A 17,837-nucleotide genomic window follows, 5' to 3' on the forward strand; every position below is an offset into this window, starting at 1 on the left:
AACAGGCATTTAGAATTAACAGGCAGAGTTTCAGTTTAACTAACATTTTAACATCCCATTCAGTATACTGTTAACCCATCTCTTCTTGGCTGATGGACCCCATTAACTTTGTTGATTTGGACATAACTCGTTTGATTAAACAAGAAATCCCACAACAGAGAAGCATCTATAAAACTTCATTGTCAAATAAGCCATCAAATCAATTATAATGTCAACATTATGGCTTGGCATTTATGTATAGTATCTTTTATTATAATTCTAAATGTTCTTAATAGATTTCATTTCTTTAAAAATTCTGTTGATGATTTGAAATTGAAATGTTATGTGTTTCCTAAGATGCGACGAAGCCAACTTTCAGCAGGGAGTTTCCATTTGTGGAAGAGTTACCTCAACCTTCCAAGGGAGAATGAGAAGGCATGGATTGACCAGAGGAGCAGGTAAGGAAGGTATAGTTTAGGCAGGGAGTTGTGGCAAGAGATTCTGAATAGGAAAGACAAATTGGGCTTTCTTTTCAGTCTGCCCTGACTACTTAAATGATCTGAAGGAGTCACTTGACCTCCTTCACCCATTGTTTTCTCATCAGTTAAGAGAGAATTACCAAGACCTCCCTCATGTAAATAATTTTGCACAATGGAGCCATTGTTTAATAAATGGTGGTGATTCTTATTATTATTGACAGGATTTTGTCTATAAAGTAGAAACAAAATGGAGAAGCTTTGTAGTTTTGACTAGGGTTTTCTCTGGGGGGTGTGTTAGGTGGGGAGATTAGTTTGGGGAACACTTCTAGAGTGACAAGCTGGATTTTAGATTTAATAGGTACCTGATGAGATGTCTGCTCCTCCCAATGTCACAGAGAACTTCTCTAAACAGAGAATGTCTTCTCAAGTTGACTATCCAGTCACCTGATCCAGCTATCTTCTCATTCTCGAAGAATCCCTGAGTCTCATTCTCATCTGACTTTTTCAAACCTCCACAATTCTGAGATGCAGGTACTCTCCCAATCCGCTGAGGAGTTTAGGACTAAGAGAGCCAAAGCACCAACAAGATGGCCAACAGCTAAACAGTGCTGGGGATAGAAAGATTTAAAACCTGCTTTTATCATTTATGTTTAAAAGCAAAACTCATTTCATAGAAAATAGGGATTGGGCACAGGGCACGTCACCTACTTTGTTCCTGCTACGTGACAAGAAAACAATCTGCAAAATAAGAGAGTATGTTTTATGAGCTTCCTAACTGCTTTCTTAAGTTAGGAGCCTTCCTTTCTGTGATTTAGGGCTTATATCACTCTCCTCCCACCCATCACTTTACAATGCAATGAAAGCCATTAGTCTGATCTGACTTTTTACTTTCTTTCCTGCCAGAACCACTTCTTCCTGCTTACTCACTGTTGGCCAGAATTAAATGTTAAGTCATCTCCTTTCCGGAGGTTAGAGTACATAGTTATACACAAGTCTCCAATCCATTCTAAAATAAAGCTCCCTCCAAAACAGCATATTTTCATCAGATTATGAGGCAAAGTTTGCAGAAAGAGTCCCTTGTCTCACTTCTACCTTTCCTTAAGGAGCAAGCTTCCTCTCCCACCATCCAGTGTTCTCTGCTCACCCTGTTGTTCACGTGCCTTACCTCACTTTCTGTCCTTCCCCACATCAGCCACACCACCAAAAACTGGAAATCAAGTTCTGCTCCCTCAAGGGCCTATTTGTTAGAAAACTAAGATAAATTATGCTAATGATATTGGACACCAATAGAAAAACACATTATTCTCTAAGAGCAGTGCTTTGCAAAGGAGAGGACAGAGGTTAGGAGACAGGAGAGGACTTTGCCCCCTGGGGACATATGTCAGTGTCTGGAGACACACTGGTTGTCACATTAGGGGGTACACTACTATCATCTAGTGGGTAGAGACCAGGGATACTGCTAAGCATCTTACAATGCATTTACTCCCATGACAAAGGATTATTCAACCCAAAATGTCAGTAGTGCTGAGGCTGAGAATCCCAGCTCCAAAAGGTAATATATTTCAATTCCCATTGGTTTAAATGTCAACCCCAAGCATTGGACAGACTGAATGAAGATGTACTTTGGAGCAGGTAGGTAACCATCAATCACACCCCTGAGACAAATTTTTATTTTCTATTATAAAACTACTTCCACCCATCAGACTAAAGACTCTAGTTGAGCAATTCTTAATATTCTTAATATCTTATTAGTTGGGTTTTTTAAATTTTTATGCTTAAAATATAAGTTTAACAAAAAATTTTTGAGTTCAACAAAGAAAAAAGAGACTTATTGTCATATTTGCTTCAGGTATTCTTTTTTTTTGTTTAAGGAAGGTAAATTTTTTTAATGTTTATTTCTTTTTAAAAGAGAACACGGGGGCGTCTGGGTGGCACAGTCGGTTAAGCGTCCGACTTCAGCCAGGTCACGATCTCGTGGTCCGTGAGTTCGAGCCCCGCGTCAGGCTCTGGGCTGATGGCTCGGAGCCTGGAGCCTGTTTCCGATTCTGTGTCTCCCTCTCTCTCTGTCCCTCCCCCGTTCATGCTCTGTCTCTCTCTGTCCCAAAAATAAATAAAAGTTGAAAAAAAAATTAAAAAAAAAAAATGGGGCGCCTGGGTGGCGCAGTCGGTTAAGCGTCCGACTTCAGCCAGGTCACGATGTCGCGGTCCATGAGTTCGAGCCCCGCGTCGGGCTCTGGGCTGATGGCTCAGAGCCTGGAGCCTGTTTCCGATTCTGTGTCTCCCTCTCTCTCTGCCCCTCCCCCGTTCATGCTCTGTCTCTCTCTGTCCCAAAAATAAATAAAAGTTGAAAAAAAAAATTAAAAAAAAAAAAGAACTGCTATTTTGTTCCAAGAACAAAAATTATACTCCATCTGTCCAATAAGCCATATCAATAAATAAATAAACAAACAAGTTCGTGGGCCATGACTGAACCTCAATTCAAATAAACCAATTATAAAAACATTTTGAAACTGTTAGGGGAATTTATATATGGACTGTATATTAGATGATATTAAAAAATTAGGTTTGAATTAAAGGGATAATAGCACTGATTATTTTTTAATCCTTTTTTAAAAACACATGAAAAGGGGTGCCTGGGTGGCTCAGTCGGTTAAGCACGGGACTTCAGCCCAGGTCATGATCGTGTGTTTTGTGGGTACAAGTCCCACATCAGGCTCTGTGCTAAGAGCTCAGATTCTGTGTCTCCCTCTTTCTCTGCCCTCCCTTGCTCATGCTCTGTCTTTCTTTCTCAAAAATAAACATTTAAAAAAATTTTAATTTAAAAATGCATGAAAGGATATGAAATTTTATACTGCATTGAATATTTTAGCAGAAAGTAAGAAGGCATAGATGAATCAGGTGTGGCAAAATCTTGACAAATATTGCCTATATTGGGTTCAATATACTATTTCTCTACCTTTGTGTATGTTTGAAAATTATCATCATCTTCATCACCACCATCAGGCACAAGATTTATGAATAGAGGCAGACTAATAAAAGCATTTGGCCGTGATAAGGAAAAATCTCACGCTATAATCCTTCCATATCCCATAAATGGATTATATTTCTCTCTACAAGTAGCTAGACAAGTTCCAATATTTTATCAGCAAGATAACCCCTTTAAATGCATTATACTCTATATCCTTGAGGACTTGTACTCAGGGAGTTTATGCCAAGACAATACTAGTTGACAATTAGTTGATGTAAACAGACTATCAAAAACAGCCTGCCCGAAGCAAAAATGAGTATAGAAAACGATACTCAAATTTCTGTCACAGAATATTATCCCACATTTTCTATAAATTCAAGGTATTGAATTTATAATATCTTTATTGTAAAGTACAATAAAGATAAATATAGTAAATAAAAATCTTTATTAAATTTACAATATCTTTATCTTGTGAATTTATTAATTCACAATATTGATGTGACCTATATTGTACCATCACCATGGTTGATCAAGTCTCACAGAAAGAATTCCAAGAGTAGAATCAGTGGAAATGTTAAGCAGCCTGAATTCTCTCTGAATAGGTATAACATGAGAAGTTTCTCCACAGCATTTTGTCCTTTGTGTGTGTTTGGGTGGAGGAAGAGATGGGCTCTGGGGGTAAGACGCACAGGGCAGGAGAGAAATTCAGCACAGGGCTTCACTAACAACAGGCCATGTGACCACAGATCCCTGTGTGTGATGCCTCCTGAAGTGGGGCAAAGGGGAGGACTGAGGAGGTGGCATGCATCTGGCATGCAGATAACGCTAAGTCAGGCCAGCGCCACATTCTAGAAAACAGTGCCAAAATGACTGAACCATAGCCTCTATTTATTGGTTGTGTTTGAGACACTCCAGGCCAAGGGCATATTCGGGCCTTTCATCCTGCCTGTTGACCTATGGTGGATAATTGTTCAAAATGTCCTACTAATATAATGCAATGTACAGTGGAATTCATCTTGAGTCATGAAAATGGCATAATGAATCACAATGATTACAAGTGCAATCCTAATTACTATTTGAAATCTATTGCACAAGAAGTCTTCCATATCAGTTAGGCACCCAAGGGTGAGGTTGGGGGCTTTTTTTTTTTTTTTTTTTAATAAATATAGCATAAAACTACAGTTTCATTGTTTTATTTGGGGTGGGTTTTTTTGTTTGTTTGTTTTGAGAGAGAGGGGGGATGTGCAAGTGAGAGGGGGACAGAGAGAGAGAGAATCTCACCTGGGGCAGAGAGAGAGAGAGAGAGAAAGAGAAAAGCAGGGCTCATGATCAACCCAAGCCAGGCTCAAGCTCACCCACTGTGGGACTCAAACTCACAAACCATGAGATCATGACCTGAGCTGAAGTCAGATGCTTAATGACTGAGCCACCCAGGCACCCAAGGTTGGTGGCTCTTATTAACAGTTGATGGTCCTTTGCACTATTTACAACAAAGTAAAATAAAAGTTGATACTATCTCCATCAGACCACGTACCTGGGTCTGAGAAGATGCATTTGTCCTAAGGCTGGAGTGATAAAGCACAACTGATGCAGAGAAGCAAAGGACCCAATAGCCTTCTTGTCTCTTGTTTTAGCCTCCCCAGCATATGAGCCCTCAGGAAACAAAAACTAGGGTAGAGGGGACTTCTACATTCTCCACTGAGTCAGGATGCTCAGAATAACACAGTTACTTGAAGAGGGGGGGAAATATTTACCTTCATGGTTGTATTAACAATGAGGAAAAGTCCTTAAAACTGGAAGAAGAAGGTGCAATAACAGAGCTTCCTAAAGAGCTCTTGCTCATGATCATATCTGAAGCTCCATCAATAAATGAGACAGATTTTTACCAGAAGATACAGCAGAATAGGGCTAAAGACAGAAGAGGATTATTTAACCCCAAAGGTAATATTTCTCTAGGTTCAGATTTTAGCTGTCTTACTAATAAAGGCACAGGAGAAATACACTGAAAAAGGGGTCTCACTGGAAAGAGAGACTTAAAAAGTATTTCCAAAAATGTGCTTCGGGGCACCTGGACAGCTCAGTCGGTTAAGCCTCGACTTTGGCTCAGGTCAGGAGCTCATGGTTCATGAGTTCGAGCGTTGCATCGGGCTCTGTGCAGACAGTGCAGAGCCTGCTTCAGATCCCCGGTTTCCCTCTCTCTCTGCCCCCTTCTCCCCGGCCCTCTCTCAAAAATAAATTTTTTTTTTTTTTTAATGTGCTTCATTAAGTAAAAGAGCAGCAAAGTGAATTTTGGGTGCAGAAAATAAACATAACTATTTTCCCTGTTTAGCAATTCTCTCCCTCTCAGTTTCGTAAACCTGTCATCAGCACTATATCATTCAGACATCACATCCGCACTCTTGGGGCCCTTGGTCTGCCTGTGACCCTTGCCTCAACTTTGACCGACTCAACGCTGACTCGGGCTACTGTTGGCTGCAGTACAGAGACATGATGCTCCAAAGGCAGAAGATTGCACCAGCCAGGCACACAAGTGCTCAGTGTGTTTCATCACCCTTGGCCAGTCTATCTAGGATTAAGATATTACCTCTTGCTGACTCCAAACAGCAGGATGTATCAATAGGGCACACACCCTCTAACAGGGCTACCCAAGCAGGATGCAAATCAGAATGGGAATGGAGGTGCATACCATGCACACTTGTGGGATTAACAGAGACAAAAGCAGGATATATCAGAGCCTAAATTAGATCCCACGTTGTCCTTTGCTTATGCACCTACTTTAGCATTTATCACAGTGACCGGTCAGATACCTGTCTCCCCACAGGAACCTTATCTTCATCATCTTTGGATTCCCCACCAACCTTATAGATATCAAATGCTCGTAACTGCAACAGTCACTCCCAATTTCATGGCTAAAAGGAAAGACGGCTACTCTGAATGAAAGAAGAAAATTTGGTAGTCTTCAGCCATACTCTAAACCATTATGATTTCTGTTTTCTCCTCTTGTTCGCTTCTATTCTTTCCTGGTGGTACCATGGAAAAGACAGATGTGTGACAAAAAAAAATTCAACAAGTGACAATATTCACTTCTATTTAGGCTAAAAAGTGCTAAGGAAACCCTCACCTAGAGATTTTAATCCTCTTAACCTACCAAATTGAAACACCTTGTGCCCTTTTAAATTCATGGCCCAACACATGCACCACCAATACCCCAAACTCTAGGGCTCTACAGAATTTCACTCAAGATCAGTGACAGCCCAGGAGCGCCTGGGTGGCTCAGTCGATTAAGCATCTGATTCTTGACCTCGGCTCGGGTCATGATCTCACAGTTCTTAAGTTCAAGCCCCACATTGGGCTCCACGCTGGCAGCCTGGAGCCTGCTTGGCATTCTGTCTCTCCCTCTCTCTCTGCCCTTCCCCTGCTCTCTCTCTCTCTCTCTCTCAAAATAAATAAACTGACAACAACAACAAAAAATCAGTGACAGCCCAAAGTCTCACCAAGTACAACAGAAAAACCAGCAATAAAGTTTGTTGTCTCCTTAAATCATAAGGAGTACGTAATCATAACATACATTTTTAAATGTACCCAGAAACATAAAATATTAGTAGATCTGCTATGTCCAAGAAAAGGTACCTGGCAATAAAAAGGGGATTGTGTAGCACCGAAAATATCTAATTTTGGTAAAATGTTACTGATGATAATACTTGGTGTCCAAGTATACACCTTGAAGGTCTATTAGCTGCTTCAATCATTTGAACATAACAATCCATTTACACAAAATGAGCCAATGTTTTCGCTCAAATACTTTATTTCCAAAATGCACTGTGGTATACCATTTCTACAATTTCTCCTAGACAAGCCTCTGGAAGATAAGTTCCTTCCAGTGAAGGGCTTGACACTTTGGTCATCTTTTATCCTAAATTAGATAGGCACAAAATTGTCTGCACATTATTTTTGGAAAACACACAAAGGCTTAGTCTTTTAATTAAATCAAGTTCCTAATTTCGTAGTCATCCTTTCCATAGAATTCTACTCTCCTATGATCCCCCGTGTCTTAACCAATTCTTAAAATTCTTACCCCAAAAGTGAAAAAGTTTGTTGGAACAAAAGCAAAGCAGTAATGGATACACAAGTGAGCTTGGCTGACTTGTCAGCTCACTTCTAACAAAAATTAAACAGCTTTCTGTACTGTAGGACATTTCTGAGCCTTTGTTACTGTATAATATTACTTTCCAAAAGTAAGGTATAGCATGTGGTGATTCCCAAACTTATTTCATGGGGCAGTTATTATTTATTTCATGTATTATCAATCAGTTGTTAGCAGGAAAGGGTATTTTGAGGAACATTTTTGAGAACTGCAAGTTAGACTACAGTGCTAATAAAAACCTCAAAAATAGGTTTAACTCCAAAGGAGTCCAATTAGCATTATTTTTTCAAAACGTTGACTGCATCTTGAAAACTATAGGCAGACATCTTCAAATGTATGTCTTTAGAAGTAAGAACACATAGATGAACTAGCACATTATTACCACCTTTCCAGTGAAAACTCATTCAAAACTCAGGCAACTGCTATTTTGCATAGAGAACAAAATTATGACTGATCCTAGGCCTATAGAATGCACTGCTCTCTGCATATTTCAAGTGCAAATTTGGTAGATGTAAATTTTTACAGTGTGGATATGTTAGCCATCATAACTGAAAAAGGAGACTTACCAACAGAAGCTGAGTTTTTAAGGACCGACTCCTTTGAGACTCCCTTTTCAATGCGTATTGTGGCCCACTGTTCAAAAATAAATAGTGTTGTTAATTTAAACTGTTCCATAGACACAATGTAAAATACTCAAACCATGCTTATACAGAAGTGAAAGTAAACATTATGCCCAGGACTATCTGAATTAAAGAGATACCTCAGTAAATCTCAGAAGTAGCAATATTCCAAGTCTCAAGTATACTCTTTTATATTAGTTACTGATCGTGCCCTATTTACCCTATATAAACCCTATTTAAACCCCTCACACACACCTGGTACCCCAATAAACTACTCCTTGAAAAGGTCATGAAGCATGTCAGGCAAGAGCTCAGGTTATGGCATCAACACTGAGTTCAGGGGTGCCTGGGTGACTCAGTCGGTTAAGCGTCCAACTTTGGCTCAAGTCATGATCTCACGGGTTCGAACCCCGTATCAGGCTCTGTGCTGACAGCTCAGAGCCTGGAGCTGCTTCGGATTCTGTGTCTCCCTCTCTCTCTGCCCTTCCCCTGCTCGTGCTCTCTCTCTCTCTCTCTCTCAAAAATAAATAAACGTTAAAAAAAATTAAAAAGACTAAGTTTAAAGTTACTTAATCCCTCTAGGCCTCCATTTCCTCATCGGTAAAATGAGGATAATAGTTCCTATCCCATATGGATGCTATGAGGATTAATTGAAACATGGGGCCCAAAAAATAACTATATTTTCATAACAAATTAGGCATTCAGGGGCAAGACACATTCAAACAGAGCTAATTGCCTATGTCAGAAATAGGCTTAAGATTTGGAGAGCTTGGGGTGCCTGGGTGGCTCAGTCGGTTGAGTGGCCGACTCCGGCTCAGGGCATGATCTCACGGTCCGTGAGTTCGAGCCCCGCGTCGGGCTCTGTGCTGACAGCTCAGAGCCTGGAGCCTGTTTCAGATTCTGTGCCTCCCTCTCTCTGACCCTCCCCCGTTCATGCTCTGTCTCTCTCTGTCTCAAAAATAGATAAACGTTAAAAAAATTTTTTTTTTTTAAATAGGCTTGGAGAGCTGGAGAGGGTGCCTGGGTGGCTCTGGGTTTCAGCTCCAGTCACGATCTCACAGTATGTGGATTTGAGCCACACATTAGGCTCCACACTGACAGCAGGGAGCCTGCTTGGGATTCTCTCTCTCTTTCTCTTTCTGCCCCTCCCCTGCTTGCACACTCTCCCTAAGTAAATAAATATTAAAAAAAAAAAAAAAAAAAGACGTGGGGAGCCGGAAAGGAATTAGTGAAATCACTAACAAAGGAAACCACCTGCCGACCTGTCACTTGCTTCTGTGGGGATGGACAGGGAAAATGTTATGAATATGAGGAACCACACATCTGTGAGAATTTAAGAATGGGGAAAATCAATTCCCATTTAAAAAAAATTTTTTTAAATGTTTGTTTATTTTTGAGACACACACACACACACACACACACACACACACACACACAGAGTATGAGCGGGGGAGGGGCAGAGAGAGCCAAAGACACAGAATCTGAAGCAGGATCCAGGCTCTGAGCTGTCAGCACAGAGCCCATTGTGAGGCTTAAACCCACAAGCTGTGAGATCATAACCTGAGCCGAAGCTGGACACAACCGACTGAGCCATCCAGGCATCCCAATTCTCATTTTATTTTGAATGTACATGGAAGTATAAAGAAATACACCAAGATGTGACTTGTTATTTGCTTCTTTATGTGCTTTTTTATGCATTTCCAAAATTATCAACCATTAACAATAGTTCAAAAACCACAAATGAACTAACTTTTGTTGACAGCATCCTGGAAAATCCCTATGACTATTTTTCTACTTTAGAAAGGGAACAAATAAAATATTATTTAAATGATTACAATGGTGATTACAATTCCAGAAGCTAACATTGTCAAAGGGGACAGGGGAGTGGGAGGAGGAAGGGTGAAATTAGAGGTGAAAGGCATTGTGATCGCTATAATTAGGACTTAAGTGCCCTTGAAGGAGCAAAAAGAATTTATCAAAAACCTAGTGGCAAAAAACAGGTATTTCTAGGCTCACAAGGAATTAAACAAATTTTTAAAAATTCAAATCAATAAGAAAATGACGGAAAGAGACTAAATGACCTAAAACCTATACCTGAAGGTCATGAAGTAGGGCATGATCTGACTACGTCAGGACCCCTGCACAACATCCCAAAGAGCCAAGTAGGAACATGCTATTTGTGCTTAGAGAACAGACTATAAATAGAGACTTAATCTTCTGGGCTTCAAGTGGCAAGTCACAAATGATAATCAGACTCAATCTTAATCTGATTGCAGCCTTTTCCCTTCCTTGCTGATTTGGTGTAGGAGTTCTCAAACTCTAGATATACCTCCCATGTCTTCTCAATAGACATGTCTTCTCAAAAAGACAATTAAGACAATGCTTATTTTATGGGAAATATTGATATTTTGAGGCTGTTATGGGCTGATTTTGTGTCTCTCCCAAAATTCATATGTTGAAGCCCTAACTCCCCGGTATCTCAGAATATGGCTGTATTGGAGATAGGACCTTTTAAAAAAGGTGACAGAGTTAAAAAATGAGGTCTTTAGGGTGGGCCGTACTCCAATATGATTGGTGTCTTCATAAGAAGAGGAAATTTGAACACACAGAGACACCAGGGATTTGCACACAGACAGGAAAGGCCATATGAGGACACAGAACACAGCCATCTGCAAGTCAAGGAGAGAGGGAGGCCTCAGAAGAAACCAAACCTGCCAACAACAGTTTCATTTTGAACTTCAAGCCTCCAGAACTGTGAGAAAACAAATTTCTGTTGTTTAAGCCCCCCAGTCTGTGGTACTTTGTTATGGCCGCCAGAGCGAACAAATACAGGGGCGTGCTTCATACAGCATGATGTACTACAAAGAGCTCCATGTTCTGTCACAAGTATCAGAATGCATAACCTCTCCTGAAATGGTCACGCCAAAGGTCTGTCCTACAAAATGCAGTTACAAATTTTCAGGTGGAAGGAGAAGTCATTTAATGTCAAAGGAAATTTGCACTAGAAAACCATTTTCTTCTTTGGGCTTACTCTCCAGCAAAAGTGAAAAGCGCTAACGCTTTGCAGCCAGACACATATGCATACGAATCGCAGTTGTGTGCTCCTGGCTGTATTCGGCTCTGATGAAAGGTTGTCACCTCTTGGGACCCCAATTTCATCATCCCTAAACCAGGGACAATACCAAGATAAAAGAGTAAGGAAGATAATCTTTCCAATGACCACCACCCAGTAGGCCTCAAAGTAGAAAACACTGGCTTCCTCCTCCCACTTCACGCCCCAAAATTTATTAGCTTCCAAAATGATCACTTTTTCGCAAACCACCCGGTGCATTTCCCACAAAATAGCTACTCCACTTCCACCATGCCAAATGATCAAGTAAGCCCGAAGACAGAGGTTGGAATATCTCTTCAGAGGTTCCCAACCTCTTATAGTGGTTATCTCAAAACACATCTGCCTCTTGCCCACAGGATGATGCTGAAGTATGATAGTAGTTTCTAATCCCCATGGCTACTCCCATCTCACTTCTCCCTACAAAGAAAGGTTGAAAGACACTGCCTTCAAATCAGGTTCTCACTCTACTTAGTTTTAAAACTCCTCTTGGGGAGCAAAAGGTAGCTGTCTCTAATTCACCAAAAAAAGAAAAACAGGTTACGTCTGAGTTTTAAAGCTTAGATCAAAAGCTTGCAAAAATGATACTGTCATCTAGACAATTACAACTTTTAGTTTTTACACTAAAAAGACATTTAAAGGTTAACTAAAAAGAGAAAAGGAGAGGATGAAAATATATACAATTACATACAAATTCAAAGTATTAGGTTTATGCAGATAACAGCAGGCCACTGTCTGTAGCCTAATAAAACAGTTTTCTTGACAAATCTGTCATCTTGGCAGAGCAAGAACTCAGGCTCTAGATTCAAATTAAAATCCTAATTCTACTACGAACAGCTGTGTGCCACTATCTGGACAAATTAACTCTCTGAATCTCCATTCCCCAATCTATCAGTGGGAGTAATATAGACTATGTCAGAGAGTTGTGCATTTAAGCACAATGCCTGGGTAGCTTTTCTTTATTATTACTTTCTGTCATAAACAGCCATGGCCTTCTAGCACATTTATTGTATTTCCAACACCAGGAATAACACCTGAATATCATATTAACAGAGGTGTTATAAACCATCCTACATGACATTTATTAACATGTCTTTTGAAAAGATGAAAAGCTAATTGGTGGATGGAGGAAAGTATAAAGGGGAAGAAAAATAATTAAGACAAAAGGTAGGGTGACTGGCTAGCTCAGTGTATAGAGCATGCAACTCTCAATCTTCAGGTCGAGTAGGCAGAAAGCCTACTTAAAAAAATATATTTTAAATAAAATAAAATAAAATAAAATAAAAGGCAAGAATAGTCTGCTCTGAGTATGGATGCTAACTCATTAAAGATCTGAAGATGGGTTAAATCTCAAGCCACATAGGAGCAAAGACAAACAAAACATAAAAACAAGACCAAAGAGTGTTTCCATTCAAACTCCACTGAGATTTGAGCACCTACTGTGTATCGTGCTTTCCCTGACCTCTCCTCATTTCATGCACACGGTACAGTAACTCTCGGAGGCATTCTCCTATACCCCCCGGTAGAAACTAAGGGTGAGATGTTAAGTGACCTGCCCAAGGTCACAAGGCCAGAAATTTGGAGGAATCTGTTTATCCTTCCATCTTATTTCTCAAAAGCTGAGGGAAAAATTAGCCCCGTAGACATTCATTATCTGTCCATTGACTGTATTACCTGGTTAGATTAGATAATTTACATACCATTGCCCTACCTTCTTCTCCACCAATGCTATACTCTCTTCCCAGTCTTTATTTCCCTCTAATCATAAGCCTTAGGCCAACAAATAGCAATCCTCACCCCCTCTTACCCCCATTGATTTCTGTGGTTGAAAACAGCACTTAATCCATACTCTGTGGTTGAAAACAGCATTAAATCCATGCTCCTCTTTAATATACATGAAAACTTCACACACGCACCCTCCAGAATTTCTGACACACCTCCTACAATCCAGATGGACTACCCTCTACATATCCCCACCCAAAAGTTTTACTTTTCATAGTTTGAATTGCTAAAAACAATTTTCCCAATATAAAGTTGTAATAATGCCATCTATACTCCTTAGAAATGATTATATACCCCTTGAAAAATCACTGGTTCAGAGAAAGATACAACCAAATCCGTTGAAAACAAAGTGCAATGAGTAACTGAAGGGTTGGGCTTTGCATAGAATCTACAAAAAGACAGCATTTGTCCAGACCTAAAGATGTCCTAATACTGAGCAAACAGCACAAGTTTTGAGGGAATTATCCCTACAGTCAGGAAAAGCAATCCGCTATACGACCCACCGCCTAACAGAAATGTCTTTGAAACATCTAAGGCTGTTCTGGCTGAAGGATGAGAAACCCTGGGTCACCATTTCCCTCCCCTGTGCCTAAAGCAGACATCACTATGGGATCACAGCTCCTTCCTGATGAGCCCAGAGGCTCCCAACCACAGGCACTCCGAGCAACTACTGTCAGAGCTGGCCCACAAAATGAATCTCCATTCTAATTACATATATGCCAAGCATCACTCTGACCCAAAAGCTTACTCTCAGCAAAAACAGAAGTTCCTTATGCTGCCATCTACCTGGTTTCCAAGCTAAGTGGTCTATCTCCCACTAACCAAGCAGTGCATCTCTGAAAAGTCTCTTCAACTCTAGATGGACAAAAGTTAAAACTTGAGGCCCTACCTAATTGATGGTCAGACTCTAAACTGGATATATCCCTTCCAAGTATAGAAGTTATTTGCCAGGTTGACAGCAACTAGCTGGCCTCTCTCCTTGACAACTCTTCAGTCATACATTGAATTATCAAAGCAAGACCAACAGGAGTCAGCCGCTGAAAACCAGTGTGTGCAATTTACCTTCACTCCAATGTCACTTGGGGTATAAACTCCAAAAGACACTGCTGTATGGGAGAACAATTCAACCATTTCAGAGTTCTGAGAAAGAGTTCTGAACACCAGCCAAAGAGGATCATCTGCTATGGGGAAAGTATTTGAAGAAGATCTAGCAGTAAGAGGCAGCCTGAGAAGTTCACAGCACAGTGTGACCAAGTTCAGAGCGTGAAGTCAATACAAAAGGTTCAAAACTGCAATATCTCCCAAGCAAAAACAAAACACCTTTGAACCCATGAGGGCTGAGGATAAAGAATCAAATATGACTTCAAAGACTAGACAGAAAAATAACCAAGAGAAAGAAAGTGCAACAAAAATCTGGGGCAAAACAGGAGATTAGCAGGTAGAAGAGAGTCTCAGGAGTTTAGTAGGTGAGAGATTAGCAGGTAATCTCCAGGTGGGAGATTAGCAGTTTACAGATGTGTATCTGGGAGCCACCCCACTCACTGAGGGAGAAGAGCAAATAAAGCCAAGTTCTGGGGGTAGACGGAAAAGAAGGGCAGAAAAATGAGAACCCATATTAGAAGGTACCAGCGAAGTTAGAGAAACCAGGATGCTAGAGTCTAAATAATAATAATATTCTTTTAATAGCAACAAACATTGATATAGCACCTAACACCCCACAGGCACCTTTCTAAAATGCTTGACGTGTTAGGTCAGTTAAACAACCCTATGCAAATAGGTGTTAAATTGTTATTCCTATTTTACAGATGAGGAAAAGGAAGCACAAGAAGTAGGTGACTTCCCTGAGGTCACATATTGAGAAGCAGAACTGGGATTTTGGAACCAAATCTAAGGAAACCTGTATCTAGAGTCCGTCCTCCTAAATCACTAGACCACAGGTCCTCCCCTCAGTTAAAGACTCCTGTCTCCACTTAACTCAAGCAAATTGCTGAACTTAGCTCTAAATCTCAGTTTCCTTGCCTGTAAAAGGGGGATAACATTGGCCCTCCCTACCTTCCAAGGCTTTGGGGAGCGTCTGATGAAAGAACAAATGGGAAAGCCCTGTGTAATTTAATTAAGCTTTGTGTAAGGGTGAGCTGCTGTTCCCTACCAGGCTCACGTCCATCTAACTTACCAGCTTTCTTAGCAGAATTTGGAAACAGGAGTGTAGAGAGAACAGAGATCAAAGAATATAAACTTACGATGACATTTCAAGTGCTTTTGGTTAGATAAAATTTCCATGACTCCATTAAAACATAATCAGATTTCTCACTACCGCCCCGCAATTGCTTTCTTATCTTGAACATAACCTAGAACAGGATGCCTTTCTGGACAGCATGCCTTAGTACACGAAAAGGACCTCTGAAACCTGGGGCTGTAAAAACTAAGGAAGGTGAAGGGACAAGGGCACTACATCATGGATATAAAAGAATCGATGATATAAAAGACGGCTGCACTGTTATTCTAATCAGTAATAATAATAATAATAATAACAACAACAACAACAACAATAGCAGCGGGTGAGGATGGCTCTGCATTCAACTAGGGGGAACAATACGGTGGTCCCATGGTCTCAGCCCGGATCCCTTCACTCTGAAGGAGTAGCCAGGATGCTGTCTGGGCGCTACTGAGGGGGATAAACTGAAACGCACAGCCCTCGGGACCGCTGACCTTCGGAACTGGTCCCCTCGCATCAACTTGGCTCTCAACAGCTCTACTAGCGGCCACCACTGCCCCAAGTTCTCTCTCCCTAAAGCCCTCAAACGGTGCTGGGGCGCCGCCTTCCCCCCCCCCCCCCCGGCACTCACCTCTAAAGTTTTCACCAAGAGCTTCATGTACATCTCAGAGATGCCCAAAGACACCCCGAAGGCCGAAGGCAGGAGGATGAGGCAGATCACCAGCGTCAGCCAGGTGGAAAGGATCTTCCCGGCCAGCTCTGCGCCCTCCATGGCTCGGCGCACCCTCTCCGAAGGAGTCCACGGGAGACAGCTGTCCCTGTCCCCAGGCAGTGGGGCAGCAGCTCCGGGAGCGGAGGCGCGGAGCCGGGCTCCGGAGAGTCAGAGCCGCCGCCTCCTGGCACTCACCTCTGCGGGGAAAGAAAAAAAAAAGGAAGGAAAAAACTTTCAGAACGACGGCAATTTCCTTCCTTCCCTTTCGGGCTCCTCCCGGCCCGGCCGGTTAACTCTTTCTCCGCTGGAGGCCCAGGCCAGCGCCGAAGCCACAGCAGCGGGCACAGACCTGGTCGTGCCGGCCAGAGGACGGGAGCTGGGGGGTGAGCGAAGTGACACGGCGGCGCGGGCAGGACAGAGCAGTCGGGAACGCGCCCCACCCTTGTGCCTAATTTCCTCTGGGTGGCGATTACGACGACTCAACGGCTGACTCACAGAGGCCCTCCCGGAGGCCCTCCCCGAGCGCGGATCCCTGCGGGCGCACCGCACCACTGCACACCGGCCACTTCCACAGCCGTGCGGAACGGGTCCCAGGCCGAGCACCGTGCCGGGGGCAGGCTGCGCTTCCGCGCCCTGCGCCCTATTTCTGCGCCCTGCCCGCGCCCCACCTCCCCCGCCACCCAACGGGGAGCTTCCAGGCGAGAATCTGCACCGCCAGCGCCGCAGCCTCCCGGGAGGCCTCCCTTCTTCCCCGCGCCCCGCCTCCCCCAGCACGCCTAGCCAAGGTCCTTTAGGGAGCAGAGTTTTCTGCAAAATGTTCGCATTTCTTCACCTCCAGAATGAACTACTGACGCACCCGGGACTCTTGAGAAGGTCACGTTTGTGTGGTTGTAAAACAACCTCTTTAGAAGAGCTTTCAAGAAGAGGGAAAGGCACAGAGAGCCGCTGAGCCGCGGTTTGCGCCGCTTTTGCAGGTCTCCCACGCCTCCCTGCCCTCTCCCCTGAGCGGCTGTGCGGCTCTCTCCTGCTCCCCGGGAGAGGGGAAAGCTCTCTCCACGACTCTCCTACTCCACTCAGCCGCCATCTCCCTGGCACAGGAATCCTTGGGCTGGGGGTCCCTCTCTTCCTGGGGGAAGATTCCAACCAGTTTGCCCAACCGTTCACCCAACACCCTGAGCGCACAGAAACTGCAGAAAAATGCCAGGCCGGCTCAAATCTTCACCACGCTGACGCGCGCCTCCTGGGCGTTCAGTTCCCCTCCGCACAGCCGCCTTGCTAGCCCTTACTGGAACAATGAAGGGCAAAACCCTATGTGGCTCTTTGCTTCACTGCAGCTCATGTCTCTTGGGGACCTACTCTGTTTTTAAGAACGAACCTGAGACGGGATGCCCAGACTGTAGGAGACAGAAAATCAGGCTGCCCAGGGCTTCCAGATCATTACCGAATGAGACCAAACTCTCCTACAGACGGGTCTCTTTCAGGTGTTATTTCAAGCTGGAAAAACTGGGAGGGCAAGCGAACTGAATTGAAGCAGTATTGATAGCAAATACTGTAAAGAGAGCTGCCCCTGCCTAGGGTGTGGAGGAAGTGGGGTGCAGAAAGATGCAGAGAAGCCCCAAACCAAAGAATGTAAATGTTTGCCCTCTGCACCTTCTGCCAGGTGTGTATCACAACCTCCTTCCCAGCTAAGAAAGAAAAAAAAAATTATGATTTGGTCATGAGAACCAAGTTATGAATGAAGTTTTAGGGGCTTGGCTTCTCTGTATGTTCTGCCAGTTTTCAAAAACAAGGAAGACACAATTGCCAAAATCTGTCCAGAGTCCTTGCTG

The 17,837-nt window shown here is 42.7% G+C and overlaps 1 protein-coding gene across 3 annotated transcripts in view; it reads right to left on the minus strand.

Annotated features, from left to right (window-relative positions):
* Nucleotides 1–17,215, minus strand: part of GPAT3 (glycerol-3-phosphate acyltransferase 3) — a 65,313-nt gene extending 48,098 nt beyond the window's left edge. The window contains exons 1-3 of one of the 3 annotated variants that reach the window (XM_053217164.1): nucleotides 17,191–17,215; nucleotides 15,928–16,205; nucleotides 8,137–8,203 (exon numbers count right to left, since the gene is read on the minus strand). In XM_053217164.1, the coding sequence (XP_053073139.1) occupies nucleotides 8,137–8,203; nucleotides 15,928–16,068 (208 nt within the window). In that variant the 5' untranslated portion in view covers nucleotides 16,069–16,205; nucleotides 17,191–17,215. Of the gene's footprint in view, nucleotides 1–8,136; nucleotides 8,204–15,927; nucleotides 16,206–16,357; nucleotides 16,707–17,190 lie in introns of those variants that run through there. The other 2 variants (XM_027059916.2, XM_027059910.2) reach the window with 2 other exon arrangements.
* Between the last annotated feature and the right edge of the window lie 622 nt (nucleotides 17,216–17,837).

The sequence above is a fragment of the Acinonyx jubatus genome, chromosome B1 (genome assembly GCF_027475565.1).
Source record: "Acinonyx jubatus isolate Ajub_Pintada_27869175 chromosome B1, VMU_Ajub_asm_v1.0, whole genome shotgun sequence".
NCBI classification, from domain to species: Eukaryota; Metazoa; Chordata; class Mammalia; order Carnivora; family Felidae; genus Acinonyx; species Acinonyx jubatus.